This window comes from Dryobates pubescens, chromosome 17 (genome assembly GCF_014839835.1).
Source record: "Dryobates pubescens isolate bDryPub1 chromosome 17, bDryPub1.pri, whole genome shotgun sequence".
In the NCBI taxonomy this organism is placed as follows: domain Eukaryota; kingdom Metazoa; phylum Chordata; class Aves; order Piciformes; family Picidae; genus Dryobates; species Dryobates pubescens.
The window spans coordinates 16,646,208-16,668,065 of NC_071628.1; the positions used below are offsets into that span (position 1 = coordinate 16,646,208).

A 21,858-nucleotide genomic window follows, 5' to 3' on the forward strand; every position below is an offset into this window, starting at 1 on the left:
CCATTTGGAGTGTGGCAGGAAGCTCAACACTATCCAGCAACTGATGATGTAAACAGCGTAAGCTCTTCAACGTACCAATCAATAATAAATAATGGTTTCCAATGTTTCTGAGGCAGGACAGGAATATTAAAGGAGCAGGAAAAGTGCAGCATACAATTGGATTACGTTTCCATGGAATGAAGATTTATTTTATATATGTTGCCACCAATCTGTAGTCTTACTGTGTTTGTGTGTGCACACACACAGGCCAAGGAGCCACCAGCATATCCATGTTTAAACCCGCTCAAAGACAAGGAATATTGCAGCACTCTGAGTTGTCTACAAAAATCCCCCCTCGCGCTGGTCATCAGCGACCAAAGAAGACAGTATGTTACTGCAACCTCAGTCTTATGTAACATACCAAACATACCAGAAGAATAATCTATTCAAGAGCTCTTCTCTCATCTCTTACGTTTGTCTCTGCCTACACTAAATAGGAAGATATCATAAATCAGACACAGTGAAGGCGACATTTCTCATTTAAATTGGCAAACTGAAACACTACTCCTAGTTTTCAGTATGACATATTTTTCTCTCCTTTTAATCAACCCATTTCAGTGTTTCCAACTTCACAATTATTATACTTCCAAAATAAATAGAATGCTTATATTATTTAAAGACTGTAACTCCTAAAGAAAGTATCTGAACAAGAATTGTTATTGGGAACTAAATAGTAAAGATCTTTCTGGGTGATATTAATATGCATGTATTCCAAGTCCAGGGAGTTTCAACACTGCTTATTTATATTCCTATCCAAAAATCTACACAGTAACTTAAGTGGTTAATAGCATTTCCTGATTAGCTTCAGAAGCAAACCCTACCCAAAATACCAAACACCACTGATTCACTTCACAATTACTGTCATATACAGTTTAGGACAACGGTCGCTTGAGAGAGAAAGGAATTTTTGGGAATTCAGTGGAGAAATCAAGTATCTTCACTTTCATATTAGGATATCTCCACAAATACTAATGACCTTATTTTGTTTTGCCTTTCTTTTCCATTCATTTAATGTCTCTTTCTCTTGACCGCATCTCACACAAAATTTATTCCATGTGTTTGCAAGTATGTCTTCATTATAGTTATTATTGCTACTATTAAGTTTTAAAGCTCTTTATTTAAATCAGGTGTTAGTACCTATTGCTTTACTTCCCCTCCAAAGAGACAGGCCTTTCAGCTTGGCTAAGGCAGCACAATTCCAGGGAAATCAATGGCACCATTGTAATTTACAAGCCACCAAGGATCTGCCCCTGCTTGTTTGAACAGCAGGTTTTTTATATCCACAAGCACACAGGCATAAAAGTCTGCCGAATGTTCAAAAGCATTTTTAATTTTTGTGCACTTCTTTTCAAACACTCATAAAGTTATTTGGGCAGTAGAAAAAAAAAACACTTTATCCAGCTAGGCTCCAGAAGCGTCTAACACAGTTCATTGCAGTAAGAGTACTTAATGGGCATTTTCAGGCCGCTCCTTATTCTGTTCACAGGATCTTGAGGATCCAATTAATTAATGTCAGAAAACCACTTTGAAGATAAGAAGCACTTTCTGCTACAATCTTCTCAAAGAACCAAAGAGCTTTTGTTTGTACAGAAAACTCTGGATGAAGCCATGAAATACAAACCCATAGACCAGTGAAGTTCAGCAGAAAATACCACTGAGAGAAAGTGAAGGAGGGCAGTCTTCCACATCAAGAAGTTTTAGTCACACTTCCACCCTCCGTATAAAACTGTGTACCATGCTGAATGTCCTAAACAGCTACACCATCTATTATTAATTTTTAAAAGCAGTGTCTTTAAATATTTCGGGAATATCTTAATGGTCTGTTGAAGTCTTGCAGCCTTTCGAAGAAAGAAAAACCTAAGCAGCTCTGCCTTCTCTGTTCCTAGGCACTATGCAGGCCTAGGAGCATAAGATGAAAAGCCTGGCCTGTTACTGAATCCTCACACAAGATCAGTTGTAGAATTCTTCTGGATCATCATGATAGTTAGGAGGTTCAAAATAAGCATTTAACTTTGTGTTACAGTGTGTTCCAACCTCCCTTCCCACATCTCCACCAGGGAGGTTTGATGGGGAAAGACAAAGGCACCAAATTGCCTTCCAAGGTGCGAAATTGCCTTCCCCTTCGCCTGGGTAGAGGTAATCAGCGCCCATTCTTCCCGCCAGGGCGGAGGTTCCTGTGGGGGAAGTCCGCTGGGTTTGGGAGTTACGATTAGCAGGGTACTTCACACCCATTATACATTGGCCTTGGACACTTTGTCTAGAAACACCTTAAATAGAGTGGTCAGAAAGTCATCTTGCGCCTGCCCTTGCCCTCCTGCTCTGGCTCCCGCCTTCATCTTGCTTGCACCAGTCGTACCTGGCTTCTCCCCGGACCCCTGCCTGCCTGAGGTCTTGCTCCCTGCCGTGGAGCGACCCTGCCTGCCGTGAAACCTGCGGCTTTCTTGCAGTGCTGCTGCTCCTCAGTTACATAGTGTATTTTTTAAGGTTTTAAAACCCCAACATCTGTTGTATGGTCATTGGACATCCTTCTCCCTGGATTTTGGGTACACATCCCTCCTGGCACATGAATCACCACACGCAGTTTGTTATAAAGAAGCACCAGCATCAATATAAGGTAATTACATGTTAATTCAAACACATTAATAGAATTGCTTATGTTTATTTTTTAAATTAAACCACCTACACGGTTCATGGCAATGTAGTAAATTACAAATGTGTGACACTTGACCAACTAATGGAATGGGATAAAATCCTATGTTTTACTTTGTGGTTCTCTAAAATCTATCTTCTGCACAACTGCTTAGAATTGAGTCCACACCAAGAGGCACAGGGAAGGAACATTCTGTTTCATTCACAAACCAGTTAACTTTTGCTTATAAATGGCAGACGTTGACATTTCAATGCTTGATACCTCTCCCTCTATTAGAGCTAGCCACTTGTAGCCAACAATGAACTAGGTCTGTTGCTCATTAGGACTATAAGAACATGTGAACAACTATTTTGAACTAGAGACTGAATATTCAGGAATGAACTCTGATGTGTCATGAAGAGACAAGGATTAAAAGAAAAAATAATTTCTCACTAGTTACATGCTTGTTTTCAACTGATATGCTGGAGACATTCTTTCTAAAGTCCAATTTGTTAAAAATGTAACAGAAAATGATGATAATGTTATCATTATTATTGTTATTATTATTATCAGAAGACAACCAAAGAAAGGTATTGTCCATTTATAAGGTAAATTTATGCTAAACGAAATTCCCATGGCTTGGCCATCCCCTGTATGAATTAGGCTTGGAGAAGGAAATAAAAAGTATTTGATAAGAAAAAAAAAAAAATCAGAGAGAACTATCATTCTGGCTACATAACAGTCTCTTCTAGCTCTTCCACATACTTGAGGAAAAAAATCAACCCCCCTAGACCTCTGGGATACCAACTGAAAAGAGAATGGTGGATGATGTGGCCTCTTTTTGCCAATACAAATGCATCTCTTTTCAAAGTTTTGGTACTGCTTATCATTTAAATGTTCACATGCTTTGCTTAGAACTCTGCTGCTCAACAGAAAAGAGGACTTGCTCATCCCTGAGGTAATTTCAATGAAACTTCTACACAGAAACCTTATTTAAAGTCACATTGAGATGTTCCACGTTCTGTACCAGCTACAATGAGTTCTATAGTTGTGAACAGCTGTAGCCTTGTGCCTCATGAGTTATTGACTCAAAACTGGGTATTATTTTGTTTGGTAGAAGTGCTGGTGTAGGTGGCTGTAGGTGAATCACATGGATTGAGATATTAACCTCAGATTAGCAGATGACCTGCATTTGGAATATTATGTCCTTAATAAACCCCTTTATTAGCATTTTGCGATTAGTGGTGGTCAAGGAACATTGTTTTCCTTCCTCAGAACGTCTAAAACATGTCTAGATTAGCAGCACAAACTGGTAAACTTTGCTAAGTAATTTACTAAAAAAAAAGTTCAGAATCTCACACATTCTTCTTAACCAAGTCTCTCAGACACACTACCAAAATGTTCAGAATCACAGCAGTTTGACTGCAACATAAATATAAAATAAATTGAGCCATGACCGTTGGGTAACTGCTTCTGACAGTGGGGTAACTACTGCTGCCATGGGTCTATATATGAAAGGAAGATTGTGTCTGTACAGCTCCTAAGCACTCATATTTTTCTGACACAAAGTGTTTGAAGTAATATTCAACAGAAAACAAAGACACTGGGAAAGTTAAGAAATACAGGATAAAGTTTAATCCCCTTGTCTAACTTAATTGCAAGGTCTATAAATCAAGTTTTAAATCCCCACATATATTGTGTATTAGAAAAGATGTGGATTTCTTCTGGAATTTAATGCTGCAGTATAAAAATGTTCTCATAGATGAAATCTCTTTATTGGATCCAACCATAAAGCCACTAATCATGTAGAATTTCTACTGGATAATTATTTTACTAAAAGATTTTCAAAAGGGTAAGAAACAAAAACGGCAAAACTGAGAAGTTTGAAATCAAATATGACAAGCAACAGAAAAAAAGGAAAAAAAAATGTTTCTTTTACAGAACCAGACAAAGATGTAAGAACACATTCTATCTGACTAGATCAAGAGATGCTTAAGGAACAATGAAAGTTTTTTTGCTATCCAAAAAAAAGAATTCTACTCAGAATAAAATAAGATTAGGGAATCAAAGAATGCTATACAGAAATATCTGCAACAATTGAAACCAGGTTCCCAGTATTTTTTTCTTAAGAGTTTTGTTGTGTAGCATTTGAACAGCTATTTAAATTGGTAACAACCTCTCCTCTTGGCAAGAAAAGGAAGAAATGTGTCTTCATGTGATTTGGGAATTTGCCTATGGATAGTTTACGAATTTGGACTGACACTGGTCATTCTTTATGTATAGCTAAGCCAGAGCATAAGATTCATTTTGGATTGAAGTTTGTAGGAAGTAAGAGGAGAAAAGTATCATCAGACCAATATCAAGCAAGGTAAGTTCATTACACCTTGATTCCAACTTTAAAAGAACATCCTTAGACAAAGCAGCATTTACTCCAGGTAAAAAGACAACTGAGCAAGATTAATTTAAGATTATATATGAGGGACTTTAATCAACACAGAGAGTTAATGACTTCTACAGAGTACATGACATTTCCAAAATGATCCCCTGTTGGCCATCTTAGAGACAAAAAAAACAGAGTGAAGGCAGACAGCTGCATCAGAGAGAGGAGAATCCCTATTACTGAATACCGCTCAGTGCCATGAAGCATATGCATTGTAAGATGATCAATCAACACTGTTCAGAAGAGATTAGGTTTTTAAGGAAGCCTTGAACAAACCGTGTGTTGATATTCCAAGCACTGTGAGCTAAAGCCAATGCTCAAACAAGTATTCTCATGCAAACTACTTGATGACAACTAGGTTATCAACTAGATCATCAGCTAGAAGTCAGGAATAATCTAAAGCTTTGATATCCAAGAAGTCCATATTAATTTGATTTAGATTAATAAAAGCTGCTCAGACAAACCATCTCTTTTATTTATTAATGCACCTTCTTAGACATTTTGCATTTAAGCTTCTTTGTTCTGAACATAAATGAAAAGAGAAGTATAATTAAAACACTGTGAGAAAGGCTGAAATTAAAGATTTTGGTATCTGACAGGAAGCAGGAAATACTTGCAGTTAGTTCTCCTGAAGCTTCCAGACCAAGGGGTCTTGCAAAGTTATATAGATAACCAGACTGCAGGGTGTTTTACAAGTCAAACTGAGCAACCAGCCGGTCTGAGTCTCCTCTCACTATTTTGCATACTTCTTTTTATCCCTTTCCCTTCCTTCAAAACAAACTTTCCACATTTCAAGTGAAGGAAAAACTACTCCTTTAATACAGAACTCATGAAACCAGCACCTCAGTGGGATTCGTTGCTGTTGGCTGTTGTTCAGGTGATGTATTTGCAGGATAGATCATCAAAGCAACAGCAGGCTTCAGCTGGTGCACTGATGTAGTGACAGCTGTTTTTATAAGAGCATTGCTTACAAACAAATGGTAAAAAAAATAACATCACCTCTGTCAAATGATGACAGAACAAGGAAAACATAGGATATGCAAACATGCTTTCTCTGAGTTTCAAAACTGGTCATAATTGTCATCAGAGAGCAGATATGGGCCAAAAAGCCTAGCCAGCGGGTGCTGTGAAGAAATAGTCACATTTTTGTTCAAGATGCAGAGGGAAAAGAGGAAAATGTCCTGGAAGACATTTACCTGGAAAAGCAGCAGCATGGAGAACTCTCCTTGAGATTCAGGGCAGATGGACAGCCATCAGTCACCCAGGCTGGGCATCCAGACTTCTTGCTCAGCACCCCAACTTAGGACTATCTCTCAGGAGATCGCCCACAATCAGCAAGAAAGGGGAAACTAATTTAGAAGCTTGCAAGCAAAAACACCAATGGCAAGTGACATGTAGAAGACTGCTTTATAAGACAGTGGTGGAAACTTGTGATACAAAAATTAACCCAGCCATTGAGGCTTAAGCATTTTCTTTCCTGAGGCCAGGAGAAAACGTACCTCCCATCACCCACATGAGTAATATGGTCTGCTTTTTATAAGATCCATCACGTAATATATAAAAAGGAATAAAACAGCTTTTGAGAAAGCATTTCTTTTGTATGTTTTAAAAATGTGCCTGAAACCCTACAGACCACTATACAGAGCTTTAGATATTAGCTGGCTCTTTAATGAAGGGATAAAGGTCACCACAGAATTTACTATAGTAAGATAACCTTGCCAGAAACTCTAAAATGTAATTATTTAAGCAACAGCAGTATTGAAAAAATACATGTTCAGTAAAGAATAATGTCCTAGATATATTTGGTTCAACTATAGGTCATTAAACTTGGTAAGACTCTTGTGCAACTTAAACTCAGTAGAGCTGAATTCATTAACACCAGGCTTGAATTTCATCCAAAGTCTTGGCATCTTCAAGGGTTTTAGTAAGAGATCACTCTATCCAAGTAATATATGTTGGATATAGTAAGATGAACATTTACTTAGTGAAACAAACTCTTCCTGCAGAAAATGAATGTGAAATTATTGTAAGAACAATAATTCAAAGGTTATGTAAATGTGTGTCCCCATGAAGAACCAGTCATCTTAGTAACAAACTTCAGGTAAGAATCATAGAATCACAGAATCATAGAATGGTCTGGGTTGGAAGGGACCTCCAAAGTTCATCTAGTCCAACTCCCAATTAGTGGGGGTTAGAAGAAGCGTTAGAAAGATACTGATTGCACAATGCTATCTGTCTTAACATACTGTCTATTGTTGGTTTTTAATCCTTTTGAATTAGAAGCAAACCTATGACAGTCTTTATTCTCCCTGGTAATTCTCCTCCTGGGAGATAAAACTCCCCTGGGAGACAAAAGTCCCAGTTATTCTAATCCAGATACTGTAATTATGTAGTTATTAACTAACGTATTCAGTAAAGTGTAGATGTGAGAGAGACTCCAATTGAGTGCACAGAGTGACACGGGGATGCCCTCAATGAGTAATACATACCATAAAGCCTTGTGGGGGTTCCTTAAACTCGATGCAATAAACATACAAAATAGCATAGCTCTGGGTTTCAATACTTTGTAAACTCAAATTAAAAGATTGCAGATTCTGTTTCTGAATAGAAAATAAGAATTATCAATGATGCACTGATAACTCCACTACTTATTTGGGACAGGCACTGAACACAACACACACCTAAGCACTGTAACAGAGGTTTACTGTAAGCAGATTCCTTGTATACAAAGTAACTGAGAAAACAGAAAAACTTCTCTGGTATTCTTGCATATTCTTTCTAAGCTCTGAAATTCAAACAGCATACTCTCTCTCCTGTATTACTATAAACTATCTGTTGCAAGTTTTTTGCATAGACAAATTTAATCTTGTATAAAAATAAAACACCAAATTATTAAGAACAATTTTAAAAGTTATATTTTGAAGTGCATTAATTGATCTAATTAGCACCACATAAAGGAAATCCAAGAGACAATTACTACCATGCAGATTATAAAACTTTTCATATTATCACAGTGCCTCTAACAATGTTTATCTTCTACATTCAATGCCAGTGTTCTAACCCAACCCCTCTATTTGCTGTAAATTTGAATCTCTAAGCTGATTTCAAAATGTTACTTTGAGCTCAAGAGCTGCTAATAATATTTCATCATGAGACATACTGTTTGAATGCTGCAGGGAACAATCAATCGAAATATTTTTTAGAGAAACTTTACACAGCCCTTTTAGTATCAGCCACTGTTGTTTTCCTCTGACAAATTCCTTAAATCCAGATTCATGTTCAGGCACACCAATATTCAGAGGAATGTTATTAACATCTCTTGGACTTTTGTCTAAAAAATGCTAATGTGTAACTTGTTTTAATGACAAATACTGTATGCTAGCTGGCATGTGCTAAGAGAAGCTGCTAGAAAAGTATCATTTTAGAGAAAGCAGGAAAAATGGATTAGATAAAAGATGTTCCTGTATCATTTAGTGGTTGAAATTACCTAATTCCATGAAAAACAAAATTGAAACACTTAACATATTCCCTGAAGGAACTGTAAAAAGCTTTACAATTAGCAATGAAATAAATTTCACTAAGAAATATCTTTGCAGTAAATAGGTACAGCACAAAATAGTGAGAGAGTTGCCAAAACTCTAATATGATATAATTTCCTTTTCATATAAGATCTCTGATAAACATCTGTTGCCAACAATGGCAGGCAGTATGTCTCATACCATTTGGGGAACTGAATCTCATAGGCTCAGGTAACTGCTCTAGAAACAAACTGCTCCTTGAGTTATGGGACATTACCAGATTCTTTCCAATCAGAGTAAGTTTATTACACATGGTAAGTGTATTTCAGAACTGATGCCACTTGAACTTCTGTGTCCTTCACTTCTGTATTAAGTGAAATTTCAGGTTTTACTATTGATTCTTCCTTCCTATCAGATTCTCTTGCTGTTGAGGCTAGGGGTATGGACAACAACCATCTTCTTTGAATTAGGTTTTCTGGGCCCAACACACAAAAAAAATACTTCTGGATTCATGTCATTTGGCTTTAAAATTTGCCATTATCCCAAATCCCAATCCCAAAGATGCTACACAAACCCACATGTTTTGCAGCATAAGTGCTGTAACAAACTGGTCCCACTTAAGGTATTATGGTCCTACTTAATTCAGTGGCAATCTTCCCATTTCAGTGTATGAGAACTGGCAGGCTGATGATTAACAGTGGGATAAAAAGTATGCCTTTGTCTCTTTTCTGTACAAGACCAGCATATGACAGAAGTGCTTTGCCAATGAAAAAGTCTGTCATGGTCAGTAGTTCTGTTTCTGAAAGGTCTAACACATCAGCCAGACAGAAAATATTGCTGAATCTACTTTGAGAAGGAAATTATTCTGTACATAGCTCAGAACTGTACAGCCTATAGACTTGTTTATACTTTGTAGAGTCTAAACCTAAATGTTAATGTGTCACTTTTGCTTCTAATATAAAAAACCAAAACTAAATAGACGTATTATTACGTTAATAATAATTACCAATAGCTTTTATACAGCAGTTCCAAATGGGACTGCTTTTTTTCCAAACACACATATACACACACAAGAGAAATACAAGACGTTTCGTGGGTAATTTCTGATTTGCCTTATGGCTCTATTAGGGGTAGTTCATTCTGGCTTAGTAAGAAACATCTCGACTGTTAAAACATTTTCCTTTGTCACATCAACACTTTTCCTACAGCAAAGGTCTTCAAGAAGTGGAAAACCTAAAAGGAATTTTAGCATGAGAGGCAGGGGAAAGCGGGTGGTGTTTGGAAGAGATGAGGACAAGAAGAAGAACGGATTATGGGTTTGCTGCTAATTCAGTCAAAAACTGGAGGATACCTAAAAAACCCCAAAGCATAAGCAGAAAACAGAAACAATGTTGTTGAAGGTTTTTAAGGTATACAGAAATAATAGTCTGGATCACTAGGTGCCCAAGAAATTAATAATTTTATAGTTTTTTTGTGAAGTTAACTATAAAGTTACATAGCCAGTTGAACAACCACTGAAACAGTTTGTGTGAATATTCTGACTTCCCAGATAATGACGTTCCAGAAAGACTACAAGTTTCATACACTACTCATGGTTTTTTTTCTTTTCACAAAATTTGCTTATTTGTTTAATATTTTTGACAAAGCAGTGAAAAAGTACAGAGCTTTGTAAAATTTGCTTAATCAAACCACAGGAAACTCAAGACAGTCTCCTGAACCTCCTGCAAGCAGGGTAACTGCCATTCCCAGAAACACCAGCTGTCATCTTCTAAAAAAAAACCCCAACAATTGCATCTTTAAGTTATGACTTTGCATTGAAGAAATCATAAAATGTGTGAAGAGAAAAAGGAAAATCAAAAGCAACAAGAATGTTGCTTAGAAGAATCTCTGATAGCTACAACTGGACTATGACAGATCAGGCACCTGAAACTTCAGTTATGCAAATTAGTCAACTATATGCTGCTGGGTTGTTTTTATTGTTGCTGATGCAGTATAAGGATGAGTTTAAGATTTTTAATTTCAATGGTCAAGACCTCAGTTTATTACCATAAATATAGATCTGATGTTTACTAGTTTCTCTGAGCTTCAAGCCTCCCAGTTCTACTAGTGTGATATGCTTTATAAAAATGTTCATGTCTAAATTTTGCATGCTGCTTTATCAGTAAGAAATTTGTTGCTACAGATATGCCAAAACCCAACCCCTCATTACCATTTCACTTGTCCAACAAATTGCTTGACAAATCTTTCTCGTTTCAGTTCCCTGATCTGTCAGAACACATGTATTGCTGTCCTGATGCAACTCACCTGCCTCAATAAACCAAGTTATCATGTAATCATGTAACAGTGTAAGCAGAGAGGTAGAAGTCAGAATTTCTAACTGGAACTATAGTCTCAAGAATTCCTAACAAGGGAGGGAGCTGGCAAATTTAGCAGACTAAATCCATACCAGCAGCTTTAAAATTAAACATATGAAATGGATAAAATCTAAGGAAAAAAAAAGAAAGAAAAGATGACAGCATAAACCAAGAACTCAGGGGATAAAGAGTAGCATGGGAAATAAAGCCTTTGCCACTTTCCCATACATGCCAACAGCCTGGCTATTTTTAAGCAAAAAAAATAATAATTAAATATTACTTTTTCCATCCTGCCCTTTCCATAAATATTCAAGTGGCTCTGGATATTTAACATAGCTAAGGGAATTTTTCTGCTAGCCCTTTACAGATGCTGGCATCTGACAGAAAATATACATTTAACTCATGATATTAGTGTCGTGGCTTCTTCCACTGTCCTGCCAAATAAGCTGCAGTCTCACCCATTCTCCCTGGATGTACAAGTATCCATGGAAGCTCTTTAGACAGAATTATGGTTTTATTTCATCAAACAAGTTAGTGTTGATAGATTCTATACAAGCTCTTCACATGAAAAAATGAATGCTAGTATATAGAATGTATCAAAAATACATCTGGATGAAAACAGCACAAAATAGAATCAGTAGGATCATCCAAGAGGTCCAGAACAGACTGTATTCCAGGACTGTGGGTAGCTTGTATTATTTCTTCACTTTTAAAGAGTCACCTTTTTGGTAAAATCCTTGAGTTCACATCACAATTCAGACTGTCCCCCCATAATAAACTCCCCACCTACAGGCAAATGTTTCTGTAGAACTAGTTACAGCTCCAGCAGGAATTAAGAAAAAGAAAGAAGTGAAGAGGAGAAAGACAATTCAATAACAATCACTTTCCTTTCTTGCAGAAGCTGAGATCCTTATCAGCCAGAAGTGAGACAGAGCAGCTGTCAAACAGGAGTACTGGGATTTGAAACTTTCAGTACAGCTAGATAGTTCTGGTGATATTTACACCAAGCTAGCAAGAAAGACCTTGGGTAGATCTATTTTATTATTTGCTATGGTACTTTTAAAGACAGATCGAAGTATGGACTCGCAAGTGAAGAGAATTAAAGGGTAAGGGGCAAGTTTTACAAATCTTAACTTCACTCCCCTGTTGACTCAGAATTGACTCCAAAATAGAAGCTCCAGCATAGGCAGACTAACTAGCTCTGTAACCTAGGAACCTGGAAGGGAATGGCACAGTTCATAAATGCAGATAAGACAGGTGTAGATCTGCAGAAATTCCACATAATCTCTAATTTGCAGCACACTAGACAGATGCTATGGTGTTAATATAAATATTCCAGGACCTTGTATGGTTTTGAATTAAGAACCTGCTTCAGAATAAACAACTGTACAAATGACATTGCATTCTGTGGATACCATCTCAGTATCACATTTTCTCAAATCAATTTTGATGTACTTTCACTTGAAGAAAACTGAAATTTTTCGGCAATCAGAAGATGCTCTTTTTTCCTCAATTAGCCTGGATACACTTTACTTAATTGCTCAGAGAAGGTTAGTGATGCAGGAAGCATAATCAGCAGAGAGGAACTGGTAACAGGTCTGCAGTATTTGTCATGAGAGATCAAGACAGAACTGTAAACTGCCAGTTAGTTCTGACCAAAACACCTGTTCAATGATTTTTATCTTTTTCCCACTCCTCTCTTCTTCTTGACATGTATTTCTTGCTGCTTAGAATGTCTTTCCTGGAATAACCTCCACCCACTTGTATTATAGCAAAAAGAATACGTCCTTCACTGAGATGCAACTTACCCAAATAGTTGTTGCTCTTTGACATCTCAGTAATGTTGATTTTAGTAGCTCCTTCAGGAATTTCCACTATCTTGTGGTAGCCAAGATTTGTTAGTGTGTGTTTGAAAACTCCAGACACAACCTTGCAAGCAGTGTTGTCCCCTCCACATATTCCACACTTGTCAATCACTTTGTCTGAACCCAGGTAGTCGTCGCAGCCAATGCTCTGCAAAATAAAATAAGATTTCTTTTTCCAAGATCTTATAACTGCAGCCTTTGAACATTAACAACCAAGGACAGTATGACTTTCAGAGGACAACATAAGATTCCAAGAATTAGCATTTGAGCAGTTTCTTCCCTAGTTCTTCTGCATGCAAAAAGTCAATAAACCCAAGAAGGTTCACAGACTTGGGGATTTCAAGTTAGGTGACAGGTTTTTACAGCCTGGTACCAACACCAGAGCATGCTAAAGAACACTAATGCATCGATCATCACTAACTACACCCACCTCAGCTGAAAGAAAAGAATCTCTTAACGTAGTTACTGTAGCTGCTATTCAGAATAGAGCTGAAGAGGTATGATTTTTGTCATGATCCAAAATGGGCTTTTTACAAAAGCAGCCATACTTTATATATAAAGTATACAAAGCATCTACTTAATCTCTGAAATTGAGCACTGTGCCTATTCTCACCAAAAGAGGTTTCCAAGAAGTATTTATAGTGCATCTAGACAGCTACAGAAGCAATACACCTGTTCAAAGAGCAGAAAACCTTCAAACCACTCAGTAACACCCATTTGGACAGGACAGTTTAAAAAAAACCCAAACAACAAATAACTGAAAATAATGTAAATTAAAGGGCAGAAAAAAAAATATTGATTTGACACAATTAAAAAAAAAAGAAAAAAAATAAAATCTTTCCAACCTCCTGCACTTCAAAAAGGTATACATACTGTAGAGACTATCTCCTCTTTTACAGAAACATTTCTGTCCATTGATCTTACTGGTTTGTATTTACAGATCTCAAACAGTATTTATGATGAACACTTCTCATTTGTATGGTAAATGATACATGCTGCAAAGAACTTCTCATTCAGATAAGAATGACATACTAGGTGAGCCAGTAGAACAGAGGCCTATCTCATAGTTTATGAAGTGTGGTCATTTTACAGGAAGCATTCCAAGACATGATAGAATATTGTTCTATTATTTCAAATTCTTGCAAAATCTTGAAAATGGTTAATTACTGGTTTATGGTCTTTCCTGGAAGGAAGTATCCAAGTAAGAAGGGAAGAAAAAAGAATTTGTTGATACCACTGATTTTCAACACAGGGAGTATCCTGAGCTTTGGCATCACTGTATTTCTTTCCTATTCCAAATATTAATGCTTGGCCCTTGCTGTGAAAAATGTTCTAAACTGCAAGCCAGAATCTGCTTAGTTCCAATATAAATATTTAACACCCAATATCTTTTATATGACTATCCAAGAAACACAGATAAAGCCATCTAACCCATCACTGCCAGGATGATATGGAGCTTGACGATACCCGTTTGTAGTCATGAAGCAAGAGAAGGCAGATTCCTGAGCACTTCATGTTTTGCAGTGGGACAACCTGGTAAATAAAAATCTGCTCCATCCTTTCAACTCCACCATGAGCAGACTGCTGCACAATTTCAAGGAGATTTTGGATTCAAAGAGAAACACTTGGCCTCACATTTGCATTTGCATTGCTTGATCTTAAAATCATGATCTTAAAATCAGGTACAATTTCAGGTTTTGTGTTTTATCTCAAAACACATTTTATTACTAACAACGTAAGGCATGTGCTTAAACACAGGAGTTACAAGTGTCACTACATCAAATCATAAAATATGATCTTAGACCTGCTAAAAAGAAATCTGAAAAATTCAAGTGATAGAAATTCAAGACAGCTGTGCCCAACAACTGCTGCTAAACTCTGTGGTAGTCCTTCTAGGATATTATGCTGAGACTATTCACACTTTCTCTACCATATATTTTTTGGATGAAAATGTAGTGGTACTTAGCACCAGCCTATGTTATACAGGGACCTTCAGGAAATTTCCACTGCCAGCAAGTTGTTTTATGGAGAGAGTCCTTTCAAGTTTGCAGTGTTATACAATATGAATTGCTAGCACAAATATTTAATGGTGTTCTCCATCACTACTGAGTCCCACACAAGTTAATACAACTTTCTTTCTCTTAGCAAATAAAAGAGAGGAGAGAAAACTGTGTTGTATTCATTGAGACCATAAGGTAAAACTACTATGGGTCAGTCTGAGCAGAACTACTCTTCACAGAAGAAACACAACCAATCAAGTACAAATGTGATCCATATGTAGGGAACAAACACCAAATGTATTCAAGCTCACATGTTATTCTTAGTTAAATGTTGACTGACATAAAAAACAGCTGTCAATCTTTCCTGTACTATTTAGAATTCTTCCTACAGAGGGTAAAAAGAGCCTGTGTCACAACAAGTGCCTGTAATATTTAAATGTTTTTTCAGGAATGACTGAGAAAGATAAATAGAGAGAATTACTGGAGACAAGGATCTAGTAATCTGAAACCAGCAACCAACAGCAAGGAAAACAACAGAGAACCACATTAAAGACAAACAATAAGATAGTAAATAAATAACACAAGATAGTATTACAATAAATAAGAAGATATAAATAAATTACAGATACTATGCAAAGTGCACTCATCTATGCATCTAACATATCAACAGAACAGGTATTTAGCAATAAATTTGAAAAATTAAAAATCTTTACTGGGGTGTCTACTGAGGCTTCCATGGAAATGACATGCTCTAAAAGAGAAAAAGAGACCAGATATAACCAATGCAGTCTTGACATTTGCTTAACACAGTTTAGGCAGGCATATCAAAATGACTCCTCAATATTTCCAGATTCAGCAAGGATATCATTCAGCAAAGTCTGTGTCCCACATGTTCTCCGGGGATGGTAGAAGCCACATCCCTGGAGGTTTTTCAGGCCAGGCTGGATGTGGTTCTGAGAAACCTGATCTAGTGTGAGATGTCCCTGCCCATAGCAGGGGGGTTGGAACTAGATGATGCTTGAGGTCCCTTCCAACCCTAACAATTCTATGATTCTGTGGGAATCTCCCCTTCTAACTATATAAAGTGTAGATTTCTAGCAGTGACTGGTCAAGACATATTGGATCAGACACCTATTACTGGTCCAGGACTCAATATTCAGGATGTCCTGTATTTTATAGCTATAAATTTAAGAAGTACCACCTTGCTAGTTGCTTCATATAAAAATATGAACCAACTTGTAACTTCTCTTGAGATGTGATGTTCACTACATTTAAGCACGTGTACACACAGCAAACAAATCCCCTTAGCACATTTGTTTATACACTGTGATACATCAGCAAGAAAAAATTGATGTTAAGGAAAGATGTGATACAAACTGGAATCCACTGTGGGTGCTCCTTCCAGTACCTGCTGAGGGAACATGAGTAAGTCTTAACTATGTCAATAGATACAAAGATCAAAAGTTCTGCTGTATAAGCAGATAGGCCTGAAATCTCATTCTTGTTCAGCTCTGCAAGGCTGAGATGTGAAGTGAGTGCCAAACACATGCACACGTAACTTAAGACCCCATACACTCTCACAATGTGAGAGAAGGCCAGTGAAGAATTTGTGCTAGTTTTTCATCATGTCATCACACATTTATGGAATCCAAAAGCTAATTTCACTTGTTAAGTTGCATCACACACAACATTCAATTAGGATTGTAAATATGAGATGAATGAGAATACAAAGGCAAATCTGTTCTGCCCACCAAAAGGATTTTGGACAAGACCATTTCTTGGCTACCAATATGAGAAGATCTAGGACACATCTCTCTTTTAAAACATTCTCTTGAAAAGTGTTGTTTCTTAGAAGAGATACTTTTGACCTGCACTTTCTATACATTTTCCGTATTGTTCAACTATTTTGCAAAGAGGTTCAAGAAAGCCTTTTAAGCTACAAGTTAGCATGAAAGACACTGTTCAAGAATTACAGCCAACTATATGCCAAAATTAATTTAAATAAAAAACCTTGAGAGAAACAAGGGACAATCTGGATGAAATATTCAGTGGTGGACTTAATAGATTGAGGACTATGTATACAATAGAATGGCTTTGGTGCCAGGCATTTGAAAACATGAAATGCCGATCCTTGAAATGGGAAACAGATGTTATAATTCCAGTATTAAATGATTCCATTAAAAATTGCAATCTGTGTGGTAGAGTGACATAAATAACACAACATGATAATAACTTGCCTCTGCTGCTTTAGCTGCATTGTGTTATTAGGTAGGAATGCCATAATTACAAGCAGGAGCATATTAACACCATTAACTTCAAAAATTAGTTATATTGACAGGCAGCAGTTAGTTAAAAGTTGTAATAGATCCATAATTTGGAGCCTGGGCATCCATGGTTCTAGATGGCAGCACACTAGGAATCATACTTCAGAATAAGTAGGCAATTCTAAGAAAAGGGTCATGGAGAGTTATGGATGTACCACAGCTACACAGCTGCTACAGAAATGTTAGGCAGAGTAATATGACAAATGTAATTCAGCAAGGTGTATGGCCTAAAATACCACTGAAGAGGTCAAGTGACCTTATTGCTCTCTACAACTACCTGAAGGGAGGTTGTAGACAGGCAGAGGTTGGTCTCTTCTCCCAGGCAGCCAGCACCAGAACAAGAGGACACAGTCTCAGGCTGCGCCAGGGGAGGTTTAAGCTGGAAGTTAGGAGGAAGTTTTACACAGAGAGAGTGATTGCCCATTGGAATGGGCTGCCTGAGGAGGTGGTGGAGTCACCATCACTGGAGGTGTTCAGGAGACTTGATAGGGTGCTAGGTTGCATGGTTTGGTTGGTTGGGTGGTGGTGGATGATAGGTGGGACACGATGATCTTGAAGGTCTCTTCCAACCTGGTCTATTCTATTCTATTCTAACTCATTGTGCATACACAGTCCTAAAAAATAAATCTTGCTTTCTGCACTTTTCATGTCCATGACAAGAGTTGTATTTGCCTTTTTTTTTTTTAAAGATGAATTCTGTGGAGTTTTTTTCAAGTAGCTTGTTATATGTTACAGTTTTTCCTTATAATTGCACCTGAATAATCCATTCCGAGGATGCATGCTAACAACTTGGAACAAAACATCAGCACAACAGAAGAAAGCAGAAGTCACTGTGCTCTTCATCCATATAAGCAACAAATAGAAATGCATCAAACGTGTGTACATCTACACAGCTATAAATCTGCCCCCAAATGACCTCATATTCTGTCACATCTGCACTAAAAAGCTATAGTCTGATTTCTTTCATTCCTAAAATAAGGAAATGACCCATAAAAGATCAGCAGTGATATATGTGATGAATTCTGCAGTTGCTGTTTATTGAGCTATCGTTTTTGGTTGTTATTGTTGAGAAAATTCTGCCTTACAAACAGCATGGGAACAGTAAATCCAACAAGCATTACATGCCTGAGGTAAGATTCTCAGTACTCCTACTTCCCCTCCCTTCTAGAAATTACTGTTTTTCTTTCATTCTCCTACAGGATTATTTTCACTAGTACAGAGCAAGAAACATGGAGTATTTACTAGTCCTTGGTCTACTGATATTATATTCTATCAAATGAAGCTTGTAGAGAGTAGAGTTTACACTGTTACATTGTAATATAAAAGTCTTCCACAGAATGATGATAATTAGTAATGCACTCTCTTCTCAGATTCTGTGGCACCACACAACAATTTAGTGCTTCATCTGCCACTAGCTTAATTTAGAATTTCTCAGAGAAAGTGAAGTTCCTGGATCCACAGCAATCCAGTGGAAACTGTTTCTTTTGAGTTTCCTTCTCTTGGTTTTCCTCTTGAGCAAGACCTCCAAGGTTCCCAGACACATGCTAAACTGAAGTCCCCAGTAGAAAATGTTTCTCACTTACCTAATACCCCTTTCAAAACAAATCAGGAAATTAACTATGGCAGCTCTGAGAACAATGAAGGAGAAAAAAAGTTGTAAAAAGCGGGGGAGTGTTACAAATGTGTTTGAAGTTAGTTGTATTCAGCTTTTCCCTAAAATCCAAATATTTTTCTGAACATGTTTATTCAGGTCTAACAAAAAGTGCTTGTTCAAGCACAAAGAAATCATTCAAAAACATCTATGATCACGCCAAATCTGAAAGTCAGAAAAGATGTCCTCATAACATAGAAATACAGCAGGGATTTAATAGAAAAGAACATTTTACATTATCTGTTTCTTAACAGATAAGTAAAGGGAATATTAGAGCCTTAGGTGAAGCTGAAAGGTGATAAAAGCATGTAAACAAGAAGACAATTCTTCCCTCATTCTTAATCTTTTCTACCAGGCTGGAGCCTTAACTGTTAAACTAACCTCTACTCTACATTGTTCATAATTCTGCTGTTAAGAGAATCATCTCTGACTTTTTTTCATCTCCACTGTAGCCTATATTCTAGCCAAATTTCAAAGGCAGACTGAGCTTTTCTTGTCATGTCAGAGACCTTCTCCATACATGGTCTGATGTTTTTCCATCCCAAGACTTTCAAAGAGAAATGGGGAGACGTTATCTTAATTCAACCAGAAATTGAAATGGACACATTTGAAGTCCCACAGAAGAACTACTGTGTTGGCCCTGGGCCACTTTGGTGAGGTAACCATTTGTACAATACATAAACCAACTTCCCACGGTTAACTTAGAGACTTCTTCATTGACCAGGAACAGAACTGTATTTTACAAAAACATTTCTTTCTTAACAACCAAACAACTTATCTGTAAGAAAATCAACTTCTGTTTTGTGACAAGATAAAAAGTACTTCATCAACAAGTCAAAGAAGAGATTGATGTCCTGTAACTTTGATGCTGGTTATGGCCTACGTATAGCCTGCAGATAAACAGGAATTTGCGGCTGTGTATGCACAAGCAGTTGGAATGGTTGGCAGCTAAAGAGTGTACAGGCAAACTGCATGGTATTTACTTCTAGTATACAGGATTGAACTGGAGCTGGCTAGAAGGCAAGCTCCAGATCCTCAAGAGGCACTTTTAAAGTAAGAAACAGATACCTAATATACCTTGACTCTGATAGCACTATCTTTAAAGTTATTAAAAAGCAGGAAAACAACTATACATAATCAGAACCTCTGTGTGCAAAGCATAGAAATGTCTGAGTCAGGGTTTGCTGCTACAGACATCATTGCACCTACATATTAAGAGATATGACATTCCCCAAAATTCTGTAAAGACATGGCATAAGTGACCCACCCAGCACCATGAGATGTCACAACACCATTTCCCAAAACAAAAGTGATCTGCCAGAAACAGAAATGCCAGGATGTCTGACAAAGAAATTCCTACAACCCACACATACAGATGCAGACTATTGGGCCATGCTCAGATCACAACATCCCACCATCACTCACAACCAAGTCCCAAATGACACTGGAATGATGACTGAGTTGCTCAAGAGCCAAAAAACAGTCACCCATGGACATAGTCAAGACAAAGGTGAGAAAGCATCTGCCTTTTCAGATTGGTTTTAAATCTGGAATGATAAGCCTGGTAGGACAGCCTATTAAGAAATATGCAGATATTTATATTACATTAGTTAACACTTGATCCAAATCCTATGGAAATCGGTGGAAAGACTCCCTTTGAAATGAGTGTGTGTCAGGCCAGGGAATTAGCTCGAGTCTCCAGTGAAATGCCATCTACAAAAGATACAAGAGCAAGTACAATTTACTGCTCTTTATTAACCAGGATGAGCTTGCTGAAACTGCACTTTATTTCATGGTGTTTTTTAAGCGTGGAGGATTTTCAGCTTAAAGTTGTGGGATTCGTTGTACAAATGCAGCATGATTAATGGCCTTTCAAAGCCCTTTCACCTCAGTCAACAATTTAGGAAGTCTCTGTGGAGATGCTTTGTTTGTAGCAAGTCTTAGAAAGGTCTTGAACTGTGAATGACTGTAATATTGTTCATTTTTTCAGTTGGTTTATGCTTCTACTGTTTAGTTCTCAAACTTCATTGTAAGTTAAACAAATCTCTTGCCCACTAGGACAACTACAGAAAGCTAGGTTATGCCAAGAAAAAAAGAAATGTAACACTATCACCAAGAGACTTTTATACTTGGTTGTTCCACAGATACCTCTCTTACCTCTTTGCCACTGAAAATTATCTTTGCTGTTGTAGCCAGAACCAGAAAATTAGCTTCATCAATCCCAATTTACTTGTCAGGTTTACCCATCTCACTGTTAAATTCACACCCACAAGCCAGTATTGACTTTCTAGCAAGGCATTTAGTATGCAAATATTGCTGTCCATAATACTCAACGCAGTCTGTCACAGAGGCTTCAAGCTAAAGCTGTAACTATTTACCTTTCCAGTAGATCTCTTACACACTAGTTTCCTCATTAAGATCTTGCCTTCAAAGCTTTTAAGAACCATGCAAGTGTTGCTGTCTCATTGGTTAGCTATGCTTTACCCTGAGGTAAGTCTGAGAAGCTTTCACATGTGTTTTCAGTGATACTATCTGCTTCCCCTTCTGTCATGTATTCACAGAACTTGTTTGAAATTTCTGAAACAAGAGATTGCCAAACTTCATACTGATTTCTTTATTTGTTATTTACAACATCCTCTTTCACACAAACAGCATTGTAACTAACTGCAGGATTTATCTCAGAAGTCTCTAAGAACCAATATGAGATTTAAACTAATTTCGCAAACGTTACACTCATCTTTAATCAAGTATGAAACCCAAACACAAGCTTTGCTGCTTTATTGTTCTGTGTCTCATCCATCAAATATACATTTGGGTAAGACAACATCTAGATGCAAAAATGCAACCCAGTTTAACCTTTTGACAAAGACACTTAGAATAAAGTAATTTTACTGGAGTTATTTAGATTTGAGAACCTGTTTTGCATCAATTCCTTCTTCACTGATAGCACAAAAAACCAGCAAGAAACACAGAAAACACTGATGTCATTTAACACAGTCTGGAACACAACTGTGGGAGTTAAGAAAAACTGTCAATGA

General features: G+C 37.2%; 1 protein-coding gene across 2 annotated transcripts in view; it reads right to left on the reverse strand.

Moving 5' to 3' along the window:
• Window positions 1-21,858, reverse strand: part of THSD4 (thrombospondin type 1 domain containing 4) — a 240,197-nt gene that overhangs the window by 36,821 nt on the left and 181,518 nt on the right. For both annotated transcript variants that reach the window (XM_054168869.1, XM_009911250.2), the window contains one exon: window positions 12,789-12,993. In XM_054168869.1, the coding sequence (XP_054024844.1) occupies window positions 12,789-12,993 (205 nt within the window). The remainder of the gene's footprint in view (window positions 1-12,788; window positions 12,994-21,858) is intronic.